This window comes from Anticarsia gemmatalis, chromosome 14, assembly GCF_050436995.1.
Source record: "Anticarsia gemmatalis isolate Benzon Research Colony breed Stoneville strain chromosome 14, ilAntGemm2 primary, whole genome shotgun sequence".
Lineage (NCBI taxonomy): Eukaryota > Metazoa > Arthropoda > Insecta > Lepidoptera > Erebidae > Anticarsia > Anticarsia gemmatalis.
In genome coordinates this window covers 7,254,331-7,271,041 of record NC_134758.1, presented here as the reverse complement: position 1 = coordinate 7,271,041, position 16,711 = coordinate 7,254,331, and the positions used below count along the sequence as shown (strand labels likewise).

General features: G+C 37.8%; 4 protein-coding genes across 5 annotated transcripts; 1 reads left to right on the top strand and 3 right to left on the bottom strand.

Annotated features, from left to right (window-relative positions):
- Window positions 1-73: 73 nt before the first annotated feature.
- On the top strand, window positions 74-7,331 carry HIPP1 (HP1 and insulator partner protein 1). Its single transcript, XM_076123027.1, has 6 exons — window positions 74-153; window positions 297-2,505; window positions 2,794-2,969; window positions 3,160-3,376; window positions 3,485-3,628; window positions 5,200-7,331. Exons 2-6 carry the CDS (start codon window positions 313-315, stop codon window positions 5,353-5,355), a joined length of 2,886 nt encoding a protein of 961 aa, XP_075979142.1. The 5' UTR covers window positions 74-153; window positions 297-312; the 3' UTR covers window positions 5,356-7,331.
- On the bottom strand, window positions 3,622-4,802 carry LOC142978546 (uncharacterized). Its single transcript, XM_076123031.1, has 3 exons — window positions 4,673-4,802; window positions 4,171-4,350; window positions 3,622-4,071 (listed from the first exon to the last, which is right to left on the bottom strand). Exons 1-3 carry the CDS (start codon window positions 4,766-4,768, stop codon window positions 3,634-3,636), a joined length of 714 nt encoding a protein of 237 aa, XP_075979146.1. The 5' UTR covers window positions 4,769-4,802; the 3' UTR covers window positions 3,622-3,633.
- A 130-nt stretch (window positions 7,332-7,461) lies between the features above and the next one.
- Window positions 7,462-15,345, bottom strand: LOC142978547 (chromosome transmission fidelity protein 8 homolog). The gene is made up of 2 exons (XM_076123032.1): window positions 15,208-15,345; window positions 7,462-7,814 (listed from the first exon to the last, which is right to left on the bottom strand). Exons 1-2 carry the CDS (start codon window positions 15,225-15,227, stop codon window positions 7,493-7,495), a joined length of 342 nt encoding a protein of 113 aa, XP_075979147.1. The 5' UTR covers window positions 15,228-15,345; the 3' UTR covers window positions 7,462-7,492.
- Window positions 7,674-14,725, bottom strand: hay (ATP-dependent DNA helicase hay). 2 transcript variants are annotated; one of them, XM_076123028.1, is made up of 16 exons: window positions 14,120-14,720; window positions 13,890-14,013; window positions 13,557-13,704; window positions 13,144-13,284; window positions 12,632-12,826; window positions 12,113-12,258; window positions 11,353-11,510; window positions 10,925-11,091; window positions 10,374-10,544; window positions 10,002-10,222; window positions 9,559-9,742; window positions 9,090-9,433; window positions 8,797-8,939; window positions 8,306-8,389; window positions 8,037-8,231; window positions 7,674-7,814 (listed from the first exon to the last, which is right to left on the bottom strand). In XM_076123028.1, exons 2-15 carry the CDS (start codon window positions 13,945-13,947, stop codon window positions 8,052-8,054), a joined length of 2,340 nt encoding a protein of 779 aa, XP_075979143.1. In that variant the 5' UTR covers window positions 13,948-14,013; window positions 14,120-14,720; the 3' UTR covers window positions 7,674-7,814; window positions 8,037-8,051. The 2 variants fall into 2 exon arrangements, with proteins under 2 accessions (XP_075979143.1, XP_075979145.1); XM_076123030.1 differs by lacking the exon at window positions 7,674-7,814 and having other exon boundaries at window positions 7,907-8,231; window positions 14,120-14,725.
- Window positions 15,346-16,711: the final 1,366 nt, after the last annotated feature.

The following is a 16,711-nucleotide window of genomic DNA, read 5'->3' as shown; positions in this document are numbered from 1 at the left end:
ATGTTTGTTGTTAGTTTATGGCGCTTTGCTTGACTTATCTGTGAATTCTATATTGTTGTACCATAAACTTAAACTTAATTTTAGTCTTTGGTAGAGACGCAACGCAAAGCAAACTTTGTCTTGATTGAATTCATATATTTAGTTTTTTATTAGGTAATTATTCGGTTCTATCATACTTACAGAAACTATTTGATATGGGCTTAATAATTTACCTCTATTATTATTAATTTAGTTGTAGTCGTCAACACGATTTAGGTTATCCGAAATGCAATAATAAATCTTATTCGTTATTTTAGTGACTTACAACGTGAAATGGAAGCTGTTGAAGAGCCTCCACTCAATAATCCTTCAGTGGATACTGTGAAAATAACTGTTACTTGCGATGAAAGTGATGAGAATGTAGTGTCTTCGATAGAAATGGATGTATGTCACAAATCCAATGGTGTCTCTGAGTTGCCCGAAACTACAGAGGCATCAGCAGTAGAAACGAAAATTATAAATGCAGAAGAAAGTAAAAGTGAAGCAGCAAAAAACAACGCCGAAGTTGCAGAAGTGGTAGTGCAAACTGACAATAATATGATAGAACAAGAAGAATCACCGTCATTGGAGCCCGAAACCGCTTCGGTTCAAACTACTGAGACTACTACAATCATGGAGACCATAGTGAATGTGGAAGAATCCTCACCAGATACTGGTGAAGCACTCAAAGGCGACGATAAAGAAATAAGCAAAGAAGGTGCTTCTGATGATGTGAAAACAGAAGACCCTGTTGTGGAAGTTGAAAGTATTGTTGAATCCACTGTGGATAGAGTTACTTTCCAAACTGAAATATTGATTGAATCAAATGATAGTGACATCATAGAAACTGTGGGTGATGAAAATAAAATAGATGAACAGAACACCAATATCCTCAGTGAACTTGGAGAAAGTATTGAGTTAAGTGAAGCACTCCGCTCTTCTAATGTCCCTGATAATGCAGAAAATAATAACTGTGCTGCAAGACAGGAAGTGTTTAATAAAGAAGAACTACTCGATATTTTGGAAGGTAATAATGAAGATCATCCTGTGATCCAAATTGCTGTACCTCATAAATCATTACATAATGATAAAATGCTAGAAGCTCAGGTGGCTCTGCAGCAGCTTTCACGACTAAAGAAGAAGGCTAGAAAGTCACGCATTATTGAAAAGTTTCCTAGAGCAAAACGTAGTGAAAAGAAAATGATTAAAGTAGAAACAATAACAGAACCAATTCCTGAAGTTAAAATTGCAGAAAAAGTAAGCACTCCTGAATTGAAAAGTGAAGAAAATATAGTTAGTGATCTTGTGAAAGAGTGGGATGACGAAGAAGGAGTAGAGGCAGACAAAAGTAACAAGCAACTAGACGAGAGTGAGGACTTGTCAAAGAGTTCCAATGAAGTAGTTAAACAAGATGAAGACTCAGTAAGGACATCTATTGACTCCCAATCAACTGATGGCAACACTGCTACTAATAAGAGTAATGATGAAAGTCAACCACAAAGAAGACATGGAAGAGTAATTAAGAAAAAAGTAATATTTGATCCTGATAATCCAGATACATTCACCAAAAGTAAAATTATTATGAAGAGTAAAGAGCAAGGACAGGAAAAAGATCTGCCAGCTAAAAAAATTAAGCTTGAACAAACTCTCCTTTCACCACTCACAACATCAAAATCACCTTTAACAAAACTGCAGTGGAAAAAGCCTTCCTCTACAAAAAATAGCAAACAAAATAAGAGATTGACAGAGGTTGATAAATTATTAATGGATGAAGGAGCAGTCAATATGATCTATCAACTCACCCCAGAAGCTCCAAAGGGTAAAAAAAACATGAAAACTAAAGCTGAATTCATTAAAAAGATTCAAAGTTCGTCAACACCTGATACTAAAGAAATGAAATTTAGGGAGCGAAAAAAAGAATGCAGGTATGAAGAGGGTGAAGCTAGAAAAATTTTGTGTGGCAAGCAGAGATCATCAATAGGTGGTTCAGTGAAGTCTCCATCTGTTTCGGAAGATTTTGAAGCACACAGTGCTGATGACTCTATTATATATAGACGCCACTCATCAAGTTCTTATTCTAGCTCTTGTATGAGTCCTCGACGGCTGAGTGATGTGGAGATGAGTAGCCAGAGTAGCTCACGGAATGCTCAACAGGATGTTCAGAATCTAACAAATGATGAAGTAAGCATTGACCGGCCAACAGTGGACATGTTTATGTCGGGCAGTCCAGAAGTAACAAGGACTGAAACTATTAATAAGGATGACTGTTTGTCGATAAAAGAGAAATTGAATTCCAAGTTAAATCTTGCCCTAAACAAGAGAAAACGAGAAAATTCTAAAGTTGACAAACCACCTAAGCAAAAAAAAGTAATAAAAGTTGACGAGAACATATTAATTAGTAAAGATTTTAAATATTTAACTGTAAGATTTGATGCAAAATTAGCTGTAGTATGTGTTCAAAAACCAGGGTCCATATGTAACATTGAGGTACGTAAGCTGTATTTTTAAATTAATTAAATTAAGTTAATCATAGGAGCACCATTATTATTTTAAAATGGAACTTTGTAAAATTAAGATAATATTTCACACCATAGTATAAAAATTTCTTCTAAATCTGTTCAGTAATTTTTGATAGGGTAACAAACATCTTCATAAACTCTTATTTATAATATTAATCGAAAGTAGAGTATGTAAGGAAATGTTAATTGAGAATAATTTCACATGATTGTGAAAATCATGTGTGCCTCTATTAAATGTTCATTTCTTACATTTCAGGTACTAAAAGAGCTAGAAAATGCGTTAAAATTCATTGAATCAAAGAAAGACATATCAGTTACTTTGTTTATGCCTGAATGTGGCATAACATGTTCAGATTTAGATTTAAGACCATTGTTGGATGACAATATGGAGAAAAGGACAAATTACGCATATGAACTGGCTGAGGCAGTTAGGTAAGTAAAGAAAATTTTCAATATCACATGTTTTAATTCTAATCATTTTCTTCTTAATTATCGAAGGTTGTATTTCTATAATGCTTATATTTAATATCTATAAAATAGCTACAAAATATTCCTTAACTTTCAATATAATATATGATTATATAATAGAGTATTAGAATTAGAGAATTTAAATGGTTTTCAGATGTGTATTACAAGCAGTGGAGCAACATAGTAAGTTATTGTGCACGGCGGCGAGCGGCAGGTGCTCGGGCGTGGGGCTGGCGCTCGTTGCGCTCAGTGACGTCGCTCTGGCTTCAGAACGTACCAGCTTCGCCATCAGCGCCAAATCACACACGCCGGCACCCATAGAACCAGGTGTTGGAGTGCTCACTGCCCATCGACATTTTTCTCGACAAGTGGTAAGTTATTAATGTAAAATTAACAATTTATATACGGAGCTCCTTGTTTGTTTTACTTTTACTGTTATTTCAGCAGGAGGTAAATAATATGTTTTGGTTTTATTGCAGTTAAACGATTTACTAGTGTTGGGGCGTCGATTGCCCGCGGCGGAGGCCTTACAGTGCGGACTAGTCAGTCGTGTTTTATGGCCCGAGAAATACAACGAACAGGTCCTCACCGTCGCCAAGGACATCGCCGCTCAACCGGCTGAGGTGAGCTAATATTCTTCGTAACTGTATTCGTCTCCCACTCGTTGGCAATATGCTTTCCAGCCTATCCCTTCGTAGAGTAGTTCTGAAATATGAGTGTGCGGTAGACCTCCATTATGGACGCATATGTGGTGCTTAGGGCACAGGCACGACTGGTATAAAGCGTTCAGATCGTTACTGACATTCCCGCAATGTTCCCCGGTCTTGCACAAGTGGAGCGACGAACAACGGTAAACGCGGACGTTCGCGTCGTCAGTCGACGCCATTTTCCAATAGTTAGGGCTACGACAGCGACATTTGAATATCAATTCGGGCGGCGCCAGTTGCACGTTCCGGTGATGCATCTCTTCCAGTTCGTCGGGGTTCATACGTCCAGAGGACGAGACCACGGTGAGAGCGTTCTCGTTCGCCGAACACTCCGGCCAATCGTCTACGGGCCGACAGAACTGAAACGTAATACGTGCCATTTGAAACATGTGAGGAAATATTAGTAGAAATAATCCCGTCAACGCGTGCTCATTCGTACGGAGGAATCACGCGGGTACCTGCAGCGAGGCGGCGTTGTTGAGGTCGAGGGCGGCGCGTGGCGGCGCCGGCACGTCGCAGCGGCGGCGCCGCGGACAGCGACACAGGCGCACGAGCGCGGGCCGGCGCCAGTAGCGCCGCAGCAGCGCCCCGCACGCCTGCCGCGCGCCGCACGCCGCCAGGCTGCGCTCGCTCTCCTCCTGTCCGACATTATGTTATCGTGACTGGCGGATTCCGATCAGTTATATACTGGACGCGATCGAATGGCACTGTCTGCGGAACTTAATGGCAGTGGAATGCAATGCAATGCAGACATTAAAAAAAAATAAGAAGGAAGATTTTCTGTAAAGATAATTATTATAATATGACGACGTCACGTGGGTCATGATCGTCATAAAATTAACGACACTGGAGACGGTAACGTGGCCACGCAAACGCATCTCCTGAATACCGTAAAATGTACCTATACTTTATCCTTTTTCGCTTATCTTCGGTATGACTTACGATGAACGGCATACTTACGCGACCATAGTAATACAAGACAGGCTCGTCACTGTCGTCTCTGGAATGCGCACGAGTACATAGCGTAACGAACAGCAACAGTACGTTGAACCGCATCACTAATTACGGCACTCACTGAAATGTACACTTTACTTATAACTGTATAATGGGTCGCGACCCATTTCGATAAGATAACTTTGTGACGCTATTATTAACTTGAGTGGACGTGAATTGCTGACATGAATTCTATCCGTACACTTTGCTTAGGTACCTGTTATTTCAATTCAATATCCCGGCTAGGATAGGCAGATACTTGGACGTCCTAGCGTTTCGTCTTTTTAAGATGATCTTTAGCCCTACAATAAGTACACCTAAATATCTATTTTATGAGAAAAATAAATTATTGTTTCAAATAATTGTAACTACATGTTTTACTCTAACATAAACATAATAATATATTAATGTCTAAACTTACTTTAGAAATCATTATATTTAGTAATTACAAAGTAAGGGTTACTTCTTAATAATTAGTTGTGGTCTCTTTTCAGAATATACGGATGAAGAAACAATTATTACGTTTGAATAAGAGTGACTCTGAACTTACATTCCTGACGCGTCTGGAGAAGGAGCGTGACTTATTTGTGGAGTATTGGACCTCCGTGGAGGGACAGGAGCTACTACGCGCTATACACATCACCGCCTAAATATTAATATTAAAGGTATTGGAAACATTAAACTACTTCTGAAGTGATGTATCTTTTGTTGATTTCGTAATTAATGATTCTGATTAAAATTAATTCTTATCATCGAATGTTGAATGAGTAAAATGTATTTATTCTATTGTGGTAAAATCAGTGTACAAAACAATTATAGTGTTATGTTACACATGACTTGAAAATGAAATGTTAAAAATAATTCAGTGAAACAATGTTGAAAGGGTGAAGATTTAATAATATATTGACAATTTCGTCAGACTGACATCAAAATTACTTTAAGGAGTATATTAGATATGTCCGCAATTCTTGATTAGGGCTTTAGGTATTGTAAAGACTGCTGTATAACCAAGAGAGTGTATGTGGGAAACAACTGTGAATGTAACTCATTCAAAATTAACATTGGACGGTTTAGTGCATTGTGCAAGTTTAGAGCGGTTTTAGATATTTGGTGTTAATTAGATTTTAGTCATAGTTCATTATGTTATGTTATAGATGAAATTGTTTATGTCTTTGTTTTAGATTATTATGAGTTTATAATTTAAGTATTAGCATAATTTTCTCTTTTCAGCCAAAGTTCGTATTAACGGCTTTATTTAAAAATCGTTTAAAATGTGTGAATGTATTCACATTGTTGGAAATATTTGTGGTTCGGCTAGGGTTATACAGGTAAATATGACGTTGATAAGTGAAACAGTCGAAGTACTTGCTACTTCTTAATAAATGTATGTTTTCTTTTTTGTTATCACTGTCTCAAATAATTCAAAGAATGGGACCTATTCGCCTTTTGTACGAAAATCAAATTAATTTCTATTTCTATATTCCATAAATATTTTTGTTGATAACAATCCTTCAATATGTTTTATAAATTTTTATATAAATAAATACCTAGAGGTAATTTTCTTTTTTGTTAATAAAAAGTGCCTTTTATCTGACATGATATATATTTAATATAATGTCGTACTGTATTCTATTAATTAGTTTCCATGTACTATGAAAAAAAAGAGTAATTAATATAGAATGCAGACCCTATAAATTGTATGGTTTGATAAATAACAAATATTGGTGCAATTGACAACACAGGTAATATGTGTTTAGTGCGCTCCGGCATGATATACATTTATAAATGGAACAAATTAAACACAGGTGTAAAAAGCAAAGCAAGATGTATGCATAGGATGCAGTAGAAGTGTTGCACTTCACCACATAGTACAAATTTTATATTTGTGTGGTAGATGAGTATTGTCACTAGTATTCTGTTGGTATGTTATTCCAGTCGTATAGCATCGTTTGATTTGGTTCATTGGTAAAGATGTGTAAATGTGAGATAAGTGTTATTATAGTTACGTCATTAATAAAAACTATAAAGTGTTAACCACAAAACAGGATTTATTTTTTAATTCAAATTTGCATACATGTGTAGATAATAAATAAAAACATAAAATGGCTTTACGCAACATGTTAAATATTTTATAAGGAAGTATTACTTACGCCTTTTTTAATTTGTAGTTTACACCTGTTTTCATTTGATCATTCTTTGTATCGTTTACCTATAACGATTAAATATTATTAATTTGGTCACAAATTAAAAGTGTTTAACGTGACCTTTAGATTGGATGTGTATATTAGTAACAATATTTCTATTTCATTTCTCAATATTTACTATTTAGACGAGAATCAAATAATGTAACTGACGAAGCGACAACATTGCTTACACTATAGTATGTGATCTGTCTGTAATTTTATTCTTTATACTTTTTACATGTAAACAGTTTAGTTAATTGTTTTTACATATTATTATATTCATGCTATCCAGAACGCCACAGTCTTTTAAACACACCATTCTTACTTTAAATCTAACTACCTATATGTTCATAGTTTATTTAAATTTGGGGTTAAATAGTTTTAAGATACAGAATTATGACACATCATAGAATGTGAATAATGTAATAAAAATTATAACTAACTAAGTACTAAATGTCTTTTATTTATGCATTTCCCACGGCATCGTCGTTAAATATAATAGAGATTTATTCCGCTCTAATGAGCGAAAAAAGCTCGCTGCAAGTCGACATAACGGTAAATAAAAAACAATGATTAAAAAAACATTTTTATTTGCAAGTTACGATCACACTTTTTCGGCAACATTGGAAATAATAGGCTTAGGTCTAGATTTGAATAACAATTTCTTTTTAACAATAGCCTTCACTCTATAATTCGTTTTATCTTCCAAATTAGTTTTTTCGATGACCGCCATCGGCTGCTCCAATTTAGTCTCTTTCCCGGTTAGAATGTGATGTCCGAGAACGAGAACCGGCACCCGGTTTCTCGAGTAATAGTGCAAGTCGCCGATGACCGTGGTGCTCGTCGCTCCCTCCTTCTTCATCTGAACCAGTCCCTGGAGCTCCACGATCGCCCACTCAGGTACGCCGTTCTCATTTTCAGTCTTACTGTAAGAGGTTATCGAAACGGTTATTTTTCATCTGACCGACGGGCGATCGACATGGGACGGGAATAAAATAAAACAAAAAGAAATCGATGATTCTGTTTTTTTCTTGCGGTCCTCCCAGTGGTCCAATTTTAATTCGAGATGAGGAAAACCGTTCTCGGCTACAGGGCCGAGAGTTCAGTAGAACGGAGGACGAGACAATTTCGAATAACCGAGCACGCACTGTCCGGTCGCGCAGCTAGTAGCGGAACTTCTTGAAGAGCGGGTGCTTGTTGAGCGCGAGCGCGCGGCGATGCTCCAGGTACAGCGCGTCGTCGGCGCCCGCCAGCGACGCCAGCCCCGCGCCGCGCCGCAGCACGCCGCCGCCCGCGCCTCCCTCGCGCTCGTCCTCGCAGTCCGTCTCCGACGCCGCCAGCACCTGCACCCACACACGACTTTAGGTACTATGCGAAAAGTATACACTCGACATTCAAATAAATAAACGGTTATAACCTGCTGAAGCAGCATACCCTGCTCCTCACGCGTGCCATAAAACATGTCTGGCTCTTGATCCATGCCTTTTAGCTCAGTGATAACCTGCAAAAGAATAGCATTACAAGATTTAATTCTTACATATTAATTTAAAAAAATAATAATTAGGGCATTCGCTACATTAATCGGACGCACGGCGCGTGCGGCCGCTCCGCGTACTTGATTCATGTCATTTGACGTCGCAGCGCTGCGTGAGGCGGGTAGCCGTTACACGCGGCGTGGGTGGCGGGACGCGCGGCGCCGGCCACGGAATACGCGCCGCGCGTATGCGCGACGGAGCATAATCCATAGTTACAAATTATACTGGCGGTGCTGCGATAGACGGCCGACCGTCGCGGACGCCCACGACGGAGCAAGCGGGCGCACAGCGCGGTCGTCCGCGGCGGGCATCCGCGACGGACACCCGCTTAACGCAGCGAATGCCCCTAGAAAATATTAAACGGATGTCTCGCCTTGTAGCTGTAACCTTGGTTGACAAGGAACCGTTGTCGCTTGCGGCTGTACGCCATTTCCAACGTGTCTTGAGATACTAAGGTGTAGAAGAACGCGTTGTATTCCTCTGCAAGTGCACCTTTTTTCGCTCGTAGAATACGACCTACAACAAAAAAGTTACATATACAGGAATAAAAAAAACTACTTAACTTGAATAAAAATAAAGTATGCTGCTGACTGACAGTTTTATACGCCGAAATACCATGAAACAGTTAGTACAGGTACGCTATTTAAAACATTATTTCAATATTACCTAGACGTTGAGCTTCCTGTCTTCGCGAACCACCGTGTGAGGAGATCTGAATTAACACGTTCGCTTCCGGCAAATCGAAACTCGTGTCGGCTACTTTGCTCACAAATATTGTATTGACCTTTGGATTAAATTTGAAATTTTGCAGAATTTGAATTCGTTCACTCTGTGACGTGGGACCGTAGATGTATGGCTTGTTCATTTTAACTGCGTAGTGTCTAAGAGCGAACACGTTGTCTGAGAATACGATGGTCTTGTCTCCGCGTCGCTCGTGGTATCGCACTAAAAACTGACACGCGCGGAATTTTGATGGATTCATTACGTACAGTAACATTTTCTTGTTAATTCTGAAAATAGAAAAACACAACATAAGAATACGTTACATGTTATATATGACAAAAATATATTTAAGTTTATAAAAAATTAACCAGCAATAGATAAAATAGTAATAGTAATATAATGTAACGCGTACTTTTGTATGAGGTACTCGCGGTAGAACTCAGGCGTCATGGGGCACCAGACCTCGGCGCACTGCACGCGCGCGATGTATCCGGCCGCCTGCAGCTCCAGCCAGTTGGCCTCGTACAGCTTGGGTCCGATCAGGAAGTTCAGGTCCGCGATCTTGTCGTCCTCTCGCAGCAGCGTCGCCGTCAGACCTGACCATCACAAACACAAACTATCAACGATTGTTTTTATATTACCGTTGAATCGTTTAGTAACGCACGTATACGGGTCATTACAAACGTGCGAACTATGTCATAACTAAAAGAATGAAAGGAATGGGACAGTGTTTCAGTGTGAGCGAGAGAATCCGATAATATGGTATGACGTAGATCGTACGTTTAAAATGACCCAAGTATAGTCTAATTTAAAGATTATTTTTCAGTATGGTCGTAAGAAGTATTCGGCACCTACCGAGCTTAGCGTGCGAGTGCACGATGGTGAGCACGCGCCGGAACATCTTGGCGGGGATGGTGTGCACCTCGTCCAGCACCACGAGCCCCCACTCCTGCGCCTGCAGCCACTTCATGGTCTGCTCGGCCTCCCACGAGCGACGCTGGCCGTGCGTGATCATGGAGTACGTCGTGATGAGGATGCCCGCGCCCATCGGCTTGTCCTTCGCCTCTGACGTGAATCTGCACACACGAAATTAAATACTAAAACTGACAGTGTGCTACTTTTGATATAATAATATACTCGAAGAAACTGCAGATAATTAATATCATGCTTAAGTTATAGCTTTTGTTTTATGGGACGTGTTATGGGAAGTGAAGTGTCGTCGAGTACCGGCAGATCATGCTGTCGTCGGCGGTGGACCAGCACTTGAACTGCTGCTTCCACTGCTCCACGGACACGCCGGAGTTGCACAGCACGAGCGCGCGCTTGCGCACCGTGCACACCGCCGTCACGCCCACCAGCGACTTGCCCGCGCCGCACGGCAGCACGATCACACCAGACCTGCACACATTACACGATGTTACGACCCTTTTTTGACTGCAAAATAGTTTAAATCGATAAATAATATCGTAATAAAAAAACGGCCAAATACGAGTCGGACACACGTACGAAGGGTTCCGTACCAAAAAACCGAAAAACAAAAAAAAAATTATAATAAAATAAGTTGTTATTGCGACAGCGAAAACACATAAATTGTGAAAATATCAGCTTTCTAAATATTAGGGCTGATAAGATACAGCCTGGTGACAGACAGACAGCGAAGCTTAGTAATAGGGTTCCGTTTTTCCCTTTGGCTATGAAGCCCTTAAAACTAGTCAAAGTGTGAATACTTTCTTAAAGAAAAATCTGTCAAAAATACGTTTCCAGTTATAGTGACGTACCGCGCTCGTCCGTTTCCGAACATTTTCCTGAGGCTCTTCTCCTGGTAGGGTCTCAGCACGGCGGTGGGCTTCAAGTCTATGTTGATGTCGGGATTGATCGAATCGTTGCGGAAGTCGTACTCGGCTAGCAGCGGGTGTTCCAATTCTATGCAACGTTTTTGTATCACCTGTAAGTAGTACATTATTTGTTAATTTCAAGTAACAACTTGCAGCTTAAATAGGTGTGTGTTATATGTATACCACATTTTTTTTAACGCCTGCCATTACTTTTTCCGGGAGGACCACACTCGTAAGGAAAATAACAATTATCTAATATAGACACCCTGCGAGAGACAGTACCTTAAGATGTATTATGAGTATGATATGATAAATTATAGTACCCATTGTAACCTTAAATTGTACACCACATTTTATTTGTATGTGTTTACCTCAATCTTGTCCGGGTCGACCTCGAAGGCGACAGCGGTGTTGGCGGTGATGTCGGTGGCCTCGTCGTCGTCGTCCTCCTTGTCCAGCTGCTGGTAGAACTGGCTGATGTCGTCCGGCACGCTGCCGTTCGGAGCCGCTGGCTTCTCGCTGCTCTCGCCTGCAAGTTATACATATAATAATACATTTTAAATCTGTGCTGTTTGGGGTATTAATATTCTGTTTTGCATGACATGAACAGAGATAGAAAAGAAATTGTTTGATCGAATGTTTATCGACGACTACATACATCGACTAGATAAGTGAGAGTCACTAAACGTAAAAAATATTTGAATCTCTAATTGTTTAAACAGTGCTGTTAGAATGCCTGAGACTGATTAAAATCATACCCATTTCCTTCTTTTTAGATCGAATAGTCAATCCATACCTCTTACTTATTTATTTATTTATTTATGGTTCGCCTACAATTGTTACACTTTTCTTACATAGGTAAACATACACAGGAAAAATAGGATATATGTGTACAATATTAATCGGCAAACACAACATGCATAGAAGACAGATTACAAACTATCAATGATCCAGTACTTTCAATAAAAATTTTATATTAGATATAAAGTTAATTACATTTATCTAAATAATTGGATAGGTATTTGTTTTTGCCGAATACTAATTATAAGTACCAGCAGTAGCAGACAGACACAAAGTTGAAAGACGCACATTGTAAAAACCAGTGAATATTACAAGTGATATTGTATTTACCTGGTCTGGATGTAGTAGCAGGTTTGTTGGGCAGCGCGGAGGCGAGCAGGTCATCGTCTCCGTCGCGCCGCAGTCTGCACTGTTGGATCACTGGGTCTTTCAGCAGCTTCTGTAGCACCTCTACATGCTTGCTCTCTACAAGGTATCTGTCAACAATATATTATTATATCAACTTTGTTACATTAGACCTTTCCCTTCAGCCCTGGCTAAATGTATTTAGAACTTTAGCTGTAGCAAAAGGGAAAGGTATTACGTTTTTTTGTCCTGATAAACAGATTAATTATAATTGACATAAAGTAAAGCTGTTATAAGATTTTTTAATGTAACAAAATGACCATGCATGATTAAGTCAATTACAGCTTTTCTGAATGTCTTGTATTCTTTCGTAAATCTTATTTATCATGCCTGTTATACCTAAAGGTGTAGATGTAGATGTAAAGCAGATAGTGTCCAGCAGATAGGTACCAAATTGTTGCACTCCAAAAAGATTTTCAATTAGAAAAAAAATGTTTAATGTACCTGTTATGTTTTAGCACCAGTTTGACTTTGCCATAAGACAGTGTACACAGTTGAATGAACTCTATAATGCCGGCCGGAACAGCACACTTGCTCAGTCTCTGCAGGTATTCTATGATGTCGTTGGTCTGTAGGCCCACAGATACGGCCGCATATAAACTGTAAGCTGTTAGCTTGTACTCATGGATGTGCTGGGGGCTGAAAACATATGTATTATTATTTCACAAATACCTTTACTATGACTTTGTCTATAATAGCATTATTTTATGTCTATAGTGTGTTTATTAGCATCTTGAAATTCTTCATCTTTTTATTCAGATTTTTCATCAGATCATTTGTCTCCCATTATATATTATTTTTATAACTGCATTATTTCAAATATAATTAAAATACATAATCAAATTCTATTCTCAGCAAAATTTATCCTTACACTTTGTTTAAAGATTGATTATTGTCATCAGTTTGAGTGTTTTTTTTAAATGTACTATAAAAAGCTTTATAATGATGACACTTACCGACACACTGGCTCTGATATAGCAATCAAGAAGTCATGTGCATGTTTATAGACAGGTGAGAAGGCTTCCAAGAATATGTGTCCGTTGGGAGCCACCCACAGTGGTCGACTTGAATTGTCAGGTTTCAAGGCCATTTGACTCCTAATATGCATAAAAAAGAAAAACCTTTAATACAACTGATGAAGTCTCTAATCATTACAAGTTCATTTTGAGTAAAGTACCTTAATCCAAATTTAGATTATTTTTGTAAGAGCATAAGAATTACAATGTAATATATTAGGTACATTGTCCACAGAATTTAAACTATATATCAGTATGTGCTAAATACGATCAATGAAAGTAAAAAAACCTATGCCACCAACACTTGTATGGTGCAAGTTAGTGGTCTAAATTAATTAAGAGAAAAATTGTACCTGTAATCTTTGGCACCAAATTCATCTTCAGGCACTTGGTCATTCTTCTCAGCATCCTGCATGGCCGCCCCCGGCACCCCAACATTCTCAGTGTTGTCATCATCTACTAGGTCTATAGTTGTTTCCTCATCAACTTTCTTCTTTTTACCTGTTTTTATATTAGTCTCATATACTCGTAGTTCAATATTATACTAATCTCAAGCCATTACACATATGCAAACTAGTCATGTGTGATATGAGACTTTCATTGTTTCTATTGATTATAATGTAGTTCGCACGTTTGTAATGACATTAAATTTTTTGTTGCCTAAAAGTGTCCAAAAAATATCTTACCTGAACGGTCACTTCCACGACTTGAATCATATTTTTTAAACTTCTTAGGTGGTCCCATTTTAAAACTATTATTTAAAAGCCTTGCTTAAGTACACATAAACCACTTAGTGTAGTCCCACTTATCCTAAAAATAATAATAAATTAGATTTTGTTCATTCAAGAATTTAGTAAAACAAGTAATCACTGATTTTATTAATGTTATTACCAAACTTAGTTCAAGCTGCACTTACCTGTAAATTACCTCTGTAGAAATAATATAAGTGTGTCGCAGGGATTATTAATTATTTCTCAATGTTTTGTTGAGTCAAGAAATCTTTGGTTTGTTCTTCTTTATTCCGAGCACTAAACGACGTTCTACTCTCTGCTATTAACGTAATTATTGAATTAAATGTATTTTCATTGAGGAAGATTAATTTTGAAACCAAATTACAGTCCACAGACTTAATTTAGTTCTTTATATCGTAATATACCGTTTTACGACTTCCGAGCAGGCTTTTCTGCTTGCAGTTGTCGTCTGACACTCTGACAGTGTGTGTGTCAGTCAACTGACAAGTCGGATGTTAGTTGCATTTCTATAAATTCCGACAATCGTTTGCGATATTTATTAACGGTTTAGTCGATTTTTTTCGTAAATCGTAAACAGAATGGAAAAAGAAAATAGTAAAATAAGTGTTCTTTGCCAGATGATTTGGCAAGGGATACAAGGAGACAAGAGATGGTTTTAGTCTGATTTATTGCGAGTATAACAAGTGCTTATATACTAACAAATACGTGAGAATGTTGCTGTGTGAATGCTTGTGCCCTATCTGTATACCTACGTGCTAATATTTATGTACGTGCTAATATGTACGACATAGTCGCTACATGTTCCAATGCAAAATACCTACATAAGAAAATGTACCATGTACAACAATTTAAACAACAAAATTCGGTACAACCCAAAATGCTTTCAGATTGAGCTATCGAACCAATTTTTAATTTTTGTTACCTAATTGACTTTCCCGAGGGTATCTCGTGTACGCATTGTTATTTAACAACATGCAGTGCGACCTACCTTATTACGGTCTTGGCAAGCGCTCGGCAACAGCATTATAAGTTCAGAGCATTGTGGGTTTGTAAAATCTTTTCAAACTTTTATAAAAAAAAATTCAAAACAAAACGGATTTAAAATCATAATTCGACTTCGTAGTACGTTGTCGTAATTCGATATAAATCATGTAAACACATAAACAAGTACATCTCTATTTCTGTTTTTGCACGTGAAAAGAAGTTGTACCGCGTCGACACTATGTGTTAATATCTATTATTAAATACTCACCAATCGACGTATATTTGCATTTCACAAATAAATTGTGACTTTATTTGATATTCTATTCAGGCACAGGCACCTAATGCTGTATTATAAAACGTAAAACTGTTACAAAAGACGCAAAAACATAAGTTGACAGTAGCGAATATTATAGAGCTGCCCCTCGTGAGAAACGCGGCCCACCTCAGATACATTTACACTAAATAATATTTAGTATTATATCAGTCACACAATTCGACTAGGTAAACGAGTACATTATTTATGGCTCTATGGTATTAATGTTTTAAATTATATGAGATTTTATCAAAGTTTATTTTTGTGATATTCATGATAATACAAAATCAATCAGGTAATATATATTTTATGTGTTGTGATAAGTATTATTTTATACTTGGCAATTAATTAGCTATGTGGGGGAGCAAGCGTGCTGCGGCAATTTTGAAATTCACTCATACTTATTTTATATCTTACTCAAAAAAAAAAAAAATGCTTACTCAAAAAATCTGCCACTCCGAAGTCAATTTACAAAAGACGCATACGCTTTGCAAGTTTCCGCGGGCCCTCTAACCTTTACCACGGCAGATTAATTTTAACTAAGCATAATTAATTAATTATAAAATCAATTTTGCGTAATAAAAGAAAAAAAAACTTAATTTCATTTATGAATTTATTTATCTTCAATCTTACTGGATCATGTCTGCAATTTTTTGCTTTTCTCTTTATATCCAAAGCTAAATTTATTGTTATTATTTGGTCGGATGTATAATTAATTGCATATTTACGCGTCATACAACATGGGCATCCAGGTTTATAGAAGTAGTAGGGATAGTTCCTAGTGCCCTGACCAATATTTTTAAATAAGTTGAGTTTTAGATAACAATAAGAATACGCAAAACAATAGCCAAGTATCTGCCTCTTCGTAATAATATAAATAACAATTATCTTCGCGTTATCAACTTGTAATGGCTTTAATTCCGAGCACACTTTCATAGGTTCAAAACTCGGGTGGGTGGCGAATCGAGTATTTAAGCCTACGAAGTTCGAAAATAATGCAACCCTTGTAATCCATGGATAAAACATTTTGCAAAATAGAAAAAAGTGTAGAAGGATAGATATTGGTGTTAGAGTACCTACTACCTACCTATTCACTGCCTCGGTAGCGCTGTGGGTAGTATAAGCGGTTGCTATAAACACGAGGTCCCAGGTTCGATTCCCTGGTCAGACAAAGGGCTTTTGGTCTTTTTAAATTTAATTTAGAATATCTATCAATTAGCAGTCTGGAGTTTGGCAAAGTGGCTATAGGCCCGCAGTCTATTACTGGGACTATTGAATGGTCACTTTCTGGTTATACATATAATTATAACATAATTTACATACACCTCTGCTTAGGCCTTCGCGTATAAAAGCGTGTTATTGTGTACGTATAACTGAGTTACAATCAGGAATTTCTTCTTTTTCATAAAAAAGCATCAGATACCTATCACAATTCGAACATCGTCATTTTTATTTAAAG